Below are 5601 nucleotides of genomic sequence, written 5' to 3'. Positions count from 1 at the left end.
GGACTGGTATATCAGTGCACCTCTAGCCCTGACTTTACTAGCAAATTATAGATGAAGTCCCCCTGCTAAGTAAAGTATATGATGATGGCATGGGGGTTTGACCCAGGTCAGTTTTTCATTTCTGGAAGTATCTTCAGGTGAACTAGCCATGGAGAAAGGAAGAGAGGCTCCCTCACCAGTGGCATGGTCTAGGAAGGTCAACTTTATACTAAAAGGTTGCATTAGCAATTTGCTGGGAGCCCTGTTGCTTTCCAGAGTAGGCAAAGATGCACAACCAGTAAAACCTGCTCCTATTTGTCTCCTTCCTGACTGACCAATTTCAGTAAGCAATAATCCAGGAGAGGATTGGTTTTCCCTTCACATTTTTAGGATCCCTGGGGTTGCCCCTTAGAAACTACTGACTTTATTTCAATGAAACTAATTTCAGCTGAGGAAACAACAGCATTCAGCTCCAAAAGCAGATAATTTGCTCCCAAGAGTCATGTTCAGCGCACACATATAGTTTCAGAGTGGGTTGTTGTACTCTCCAAGTGAATTCAACTGACAAAATTTTAGAGATTCTTCCTCTTCAGGAGACAAGATCACTGAAGGTGGCATCCTTGAAACCAGCTGGGAGCCAGTTATAGGGTCTCTGATATGACCAGAACTGACTATGATTCAGCCCCCTCTTAAAAATCCTCTGGAAACAAAGATGATATTCCATTGCTGAAGATCACATAACAAGTATCTGTTTAGCTGAGATGAATGGCTTCATGGAAGCCTCTATGGCTATTTGGTAGTCCTTCAGTGGAATCTCTGTGCAGGCTGGAGCACTGAGCTGCCCTTTACGAATAAGATCACACAAAGTCTGAATCATTCCAGTCAGTCTGTCCTTGTCTGTAAAGGAAACAAACAGAAAGAATGCTAAATCCTGCTCCTTGCAGAGCTCACCCACAGTACCATCCTTAGCAGTAGAATCAATAGCCTGGAAGCAATTTAAAGCTCTGGCAGGCTGAGGTGGACCAACTGGTTTGTTCCTCCAGTAACTCCTTCCACATGTGTAGCATTCATTTGTTTTTGAAATCCCTGCATCTTGTTTATACAGGTCAGCAAGATGTGGAAGCCTTCACAAGACTGGGGAGTCTTGTCAAATTGGATACCTGATTTGTACTGATGCGAGGGTAAGGAGTCCCCGAGTTCCTCTAGCTGTTTGGTGTTATACTACAGGTGGGCAGCTGGCAACTTCTTTGCTGGGCTGCCTTGTTCACTACACTAAATGTTACTTTCTATTCAGCTGTGTGGCCCATGTTACTGGGTCGGAAACCCCCTAGAAGAGGCTACTTTTAATTTAGGACAATATCTACCCCATCTCAAAGCAGAAAGAGCAGTATCCTCCACTCCCAAAACAAGTTAGATGCCAAATGCCTGGCTTTTTTCTAAACTCCAACACATGCTAAGCAGCTGGGGCCTGACCCCTCTCAACTATTTAAGCCCAATACTGCAGGTCATCAGGTTTCTTGACCAAAGGCAGATGATTCAGTACAAAGACCTGATTCTGTGCATTATGTGGAAGGGCACAGAAGGGAAATACAGCCCATGTTCTACTGGTTCAAAAAGAACTTTTCCAGGTCAATATTTGTAACCAGTCACCACCCACTTACTACATTTGGTGGCTAGAAATCCAAGTACACATTTACCTACTCTTCATATGAAACAGCTGAGAACAGTTTTGCATGTATTCCCCATGAAAGCATCTGCTAGAGTGAACTGGCTATTCTACAGTCCATTCTGGCTTTGTGCTCATAGTCCATTTCTTAAGAACTTGGATATATGAGAAGCATGAACTTGTTCAAGGCAGACGGAGTGAGAAATGCTGACCGCTCCCCTCTGTCTGACTACTACATCTCCAGGTTTCTCTTGGCTTCTTCACACATGTAGGCAGGATTGATGCTTATCTTGCATCTTTGGTAGGGTCTGGGAGAACTGGTAAATGCTTGTGCACTGCTCGAAGGCAAGTGCCTGGTGTGGCAGGAGGAAGTTCTGGGACCAAGGGACGACAAAGTTAATAATCCTGTATAAAGCTTTCAGTGCAGAATGAGCAAAGATATTGGCCCAACTCAAATCTAGTTTCAACTGATGACTTCCCACTGACTCCAATAAACTGTTATGCCCAGTCTGAATGTGACCCACCAACGGGTGCATAACCTACCAGATTATTACCTGCTAAAATGAGTGTAGCAGAATGTAACATGCAGCATGAGATATGAATGGAAAAAGATGCCTCCTGGCCTTTTAAGCCACAGGTGTCTCCACCTCGGCCCACAAGCCAGCCTGGTTATGTTCCAGCTAGCCTCATGCTGATGGGATACCTGCCAGAACTTGTCCAAGGTGACAGGACTTCTACCAAGTGATTTGTGAAAGCTTGTTTAGGCAGTACTGACACAATACCCATGGGCTAGTGACTAGTTGTGTTCTTCAGCATGCATCCCCACAGGCTGATGGGATTTTCAACTTACTGTGGGCTTGGTCTTTCTTCCATTGGGTCATCCAAAACCCACGTAGCTTCACATCCTTGAAGATTAATGCACTCTGTAGAGACAAGGTGAGATATAATTCTGAGGGGCAGGGATGGGGAGGGAGGGGGAAGAAAATAGTTTACAACAGATGTAGTTTAACATTATATTTCTGCTTTGCTTGCACCAGGGTAGAGACTGCCCTCAAGCAGTTACTGAGACATTTTTTACCTGCCATTGAACCTTTGATAGCCACTGTCCTACTGCCATGAAAGTCTGCAATAGGGCTGTTCTGCAATTCTGCATTCCTGCCACTCACTGACTGTTGCTGTTAGAGCATGAGTGAGCCCGAAATTCAGGAAACTCAGATGTCTACTTTTACATGATGCTGGACAGTAAACAGGAGCCACAAGTTATTGGATTCTTGCCAGAGGCAATTCCTTCAGGTCACAAGTAATAATTCCTATCTAGCCATGCCCCTGCTGTTCCAGGCTCTCTGGGAGCAAATGGATTTAACACTACATTTAAAAATTCATATTAAAACTGCATTAGCATCAGGTCCCTATGAGAGTCCTGAGAAGACAAAGACCTGTGGCTATGAGAGTGCTGAGAAGATGCAGAATTGAGGACTAGGAGGGTAAAAAGTAAGTGTCTCACCAGAGTCAAACTTCAGGCCAGCGAAAGCACCAGCATTGGAGCAATCTGCCGTTCACGTGCTGCTCTGATATGTGTGACAGAGTGAAAGTGATTTGTAGTGAGGATCTGCATGACAGATGCTGAAGTGATAACTTTTAATGGTTGGGGTTTCATGCCACAGCAAATTGCTCCCTATGCACTGGCAAGAGTAGGAAAGACATCTGCCCAAACCCCAGGAACCAGAAACAGACAAGAGCTGGCTCATTCTTATAATGTTCCCAGCTGGCTAAGAGACCCTGTATCTTCATTTAAAGAACAGACAGGCTGTGTCTGAGGCTTGGCCTGAAGGAAGTCTAAAGCACAGTCTCCTCCTGTCATAACAGCAGCAGTGCTGCTCAGTGGGAAATAAAAAGGATATAGGGAGCTAGAGAGCACTGAATAGTTGTGGGATGTGCAGTGCTTGGACCTTCAGGGTATCTGGAAATTACAGGCAGTATGTCTTATGCATGAAAGTCTCAACACTATAGTGCAAGTGTTATGTGACATCAGTGTAAGACATGCCACAAACATCACACGCACTTACCACGGGGGTAGTCACAGGTTGTTTTGCCATTCCACCATATGTAACCATGGTCCCTTTATGCCTGCAAGCAAAATCAGGCATCACATTTTTAATGATCTTCCCTACTACACACATTTAATATGCCTGGCCCCTTTTCCAACAAACCTAAATCTTTAGACTTACAGATAGGGATCATCCCTACCACCTGGGACTCTTTCAAATACATTACTGCTTGCTTGCATTCTAACCTCTTCCTCCTCCTTACAAAGCTGACATTTGCAGTTGGTGGTACAAGATCCTATGCTCTCCCCCAGCTCACTAATATGATGACAGATCCCAATAGGATTCTGACTAGTCTCGAAAGGACATGCCTTTCAACTCTTAACAGTCTTCAGAAATAGTAGTTTGCATCATCAGGAAAGAAGCTTTCCTAGATTTACAAGGAGATCTTCAATTTCTCAGCTTTCAAGGATCACCCTTCAGTTTTTGAAAAAAGTGACTAAGGTAACATAATTAGATGCAGCTACCTCCACTCCCACTGGTCCTAGCGAACTCTAGAACAAGCCAGTGCTTGAAACGGGCCTTCTTTTTAATACCAAATATAAAGTCACCACTCAAATAGAGGCAGCAAACAGATGAACTTACTGTAAAAGGCGCAACATCTCAGTAGCACTTTTTCCTCCAACACAGTTCAGAGCCAGCCGGGGCTTTGGGACTTTCTAAAAAGAATTAGATGAAAGACAAGGCAAAAAGCTCAACTCCCCCTTCCCCAGCTGGATTTCTCTCCATCCAGAAACATTTAAAAAGGCTCCTCAAGATTCCCTTCTCATGGGGCGGAGACTCTGACTATAGAGCAAGGCAAGTTCCAAAAAGGCTGCTCTATTCCAGGGTAGCTCAGGCCTGTAGCTGAAGCAGATTTATGTTCCTAGCACTGCAACAGCAATGAAGACCAGCTCCAAAACAGTTGGGGCAACTTGATGAGTCAGAGAGGGGCACAAGTGAAACACCTCCCTGGAAGAGGAGGTGGTGCCTATACGTTAAGCAGTGGGGCATTTCAAATCAGAGAATCTGGATATGAGACTTATATGCAAAGTCCTATCTAGTTTCTTCCTGCCATTGTCCCTGTAGTACATCTACTGGCATCACATTGGTGTCAGCGTTGGCACTTCCGTTGTAGTCATCTCACTTCAAAGATACAGACACATCACAAGATTCCAAAAACAGATAAGCAATTCAAGGCATGGAAAGACTCAGGGTGAACAGAGGCTGAAGAGTGGGGCTGTTCAGTTTGAAAAGGAGACAAATAAGAAGGATCTGACAAGTCAAAAAATACCAGAAGGTGCAGAGGTGGCCAGGCACTCCAAGTTACCAACCTGCCCAAAGAAGAACAAGGGGGCACTCAACAACACTGACAGGCAACTTTCAAAGGGATCAAAAGAAACACCTTATTTTATCCCTATGGAACTTATGGTCAGAGAATATCACTGAGGTCAAAAGCCTAGCAGGTGACAGTCTGCCCACCAAAGATGTCCCCATATTGGCTCTGGGTAATAGGAATTACCCTCTTGTCTCCCTACTGTAATTCTTCTTGCTGAAGAGACCATCAGTTAGGTACCTTAAATAATTCTTTCATCTCTGGCTTTCTCAGCATCTCTTCTGTGATGACGTAGTCCGCACCAAGTACCGTCAGTCTATCTACCAGTTTTTGGAGGTCAGGTCTGAGCAAAGGACAAACAGAAGGAGTCTAATAAACCAGACAGAAAGCCCTGGCCTCCATTCCCCACAAGCTCAGATGTGCACAGTTCTGCAGGGCCCTTTGATTTAGATGATCTCAGTTTTCTGTATTATAAGTTATAACTAAACCTTAATTCGGGTTTTCAACCTTTTTTGGTCAGGGTACCCCTGGCAGCC

General features: G+C 44.5%; 1 protein-coding gene across 2 annotated transcripts in view; it reads right to left on the bottom strand.

The window, feature by feature from the left end:
* Positions 1–380: 380 nt before the first annotated feature.
* MECR (mitochondrial trans-2-enoyl-CoA reductase) overlaps positions 381–5601 on the bottom strand; it is a 37382-nt gene continuing 32161 nt past the window's right edge. For both annotated transcript variants that reach the window (XM_019512145.1, XM_019512146.1), the window contains exons 6-10: positions 5306–5408; positions 4336–4409; positions 3712–3772; positions 2496–2568; positions 381–876 (exon numbers count right to left, since the gene is read on the bottom strand). In XM_019512145.1, coding sequence (XP_019367690.1) covers positions 713–876; positions 2496–2568; positions 3712–3772; positions 4336–4409; positions 5306–5408 — 475 coding nt within the window. In that variant the 3' untranslated portion in view covers positions 381–712. The remainder of the gene's footprint in view (positions 877–2495; positions 2569–3711; positions 3773–4335; positions 4410–5305; positions 5409–5601) is intronic.

This window comes from Gavialis gangeticus, unplaced genomic scaffold (assembly GCF_001723915.1).
Source record: "Gavialis gangeticus isolate Ggan-Ray unplaced genomic scaffold, GavGan_comp1, whole genome shotgun sequence".
Classification (NCBI taxonomy): domain Eukaryota; kingdom Metazoa; phylum Chordata; order Crocodylia; family Gavialidae; genus Gavialis; species Gavialis gangeticus.
Note: the sequence above shows the minus strand (reverse complement) of the source record. Positions and strands in the feature narration are given on the sequence as shown.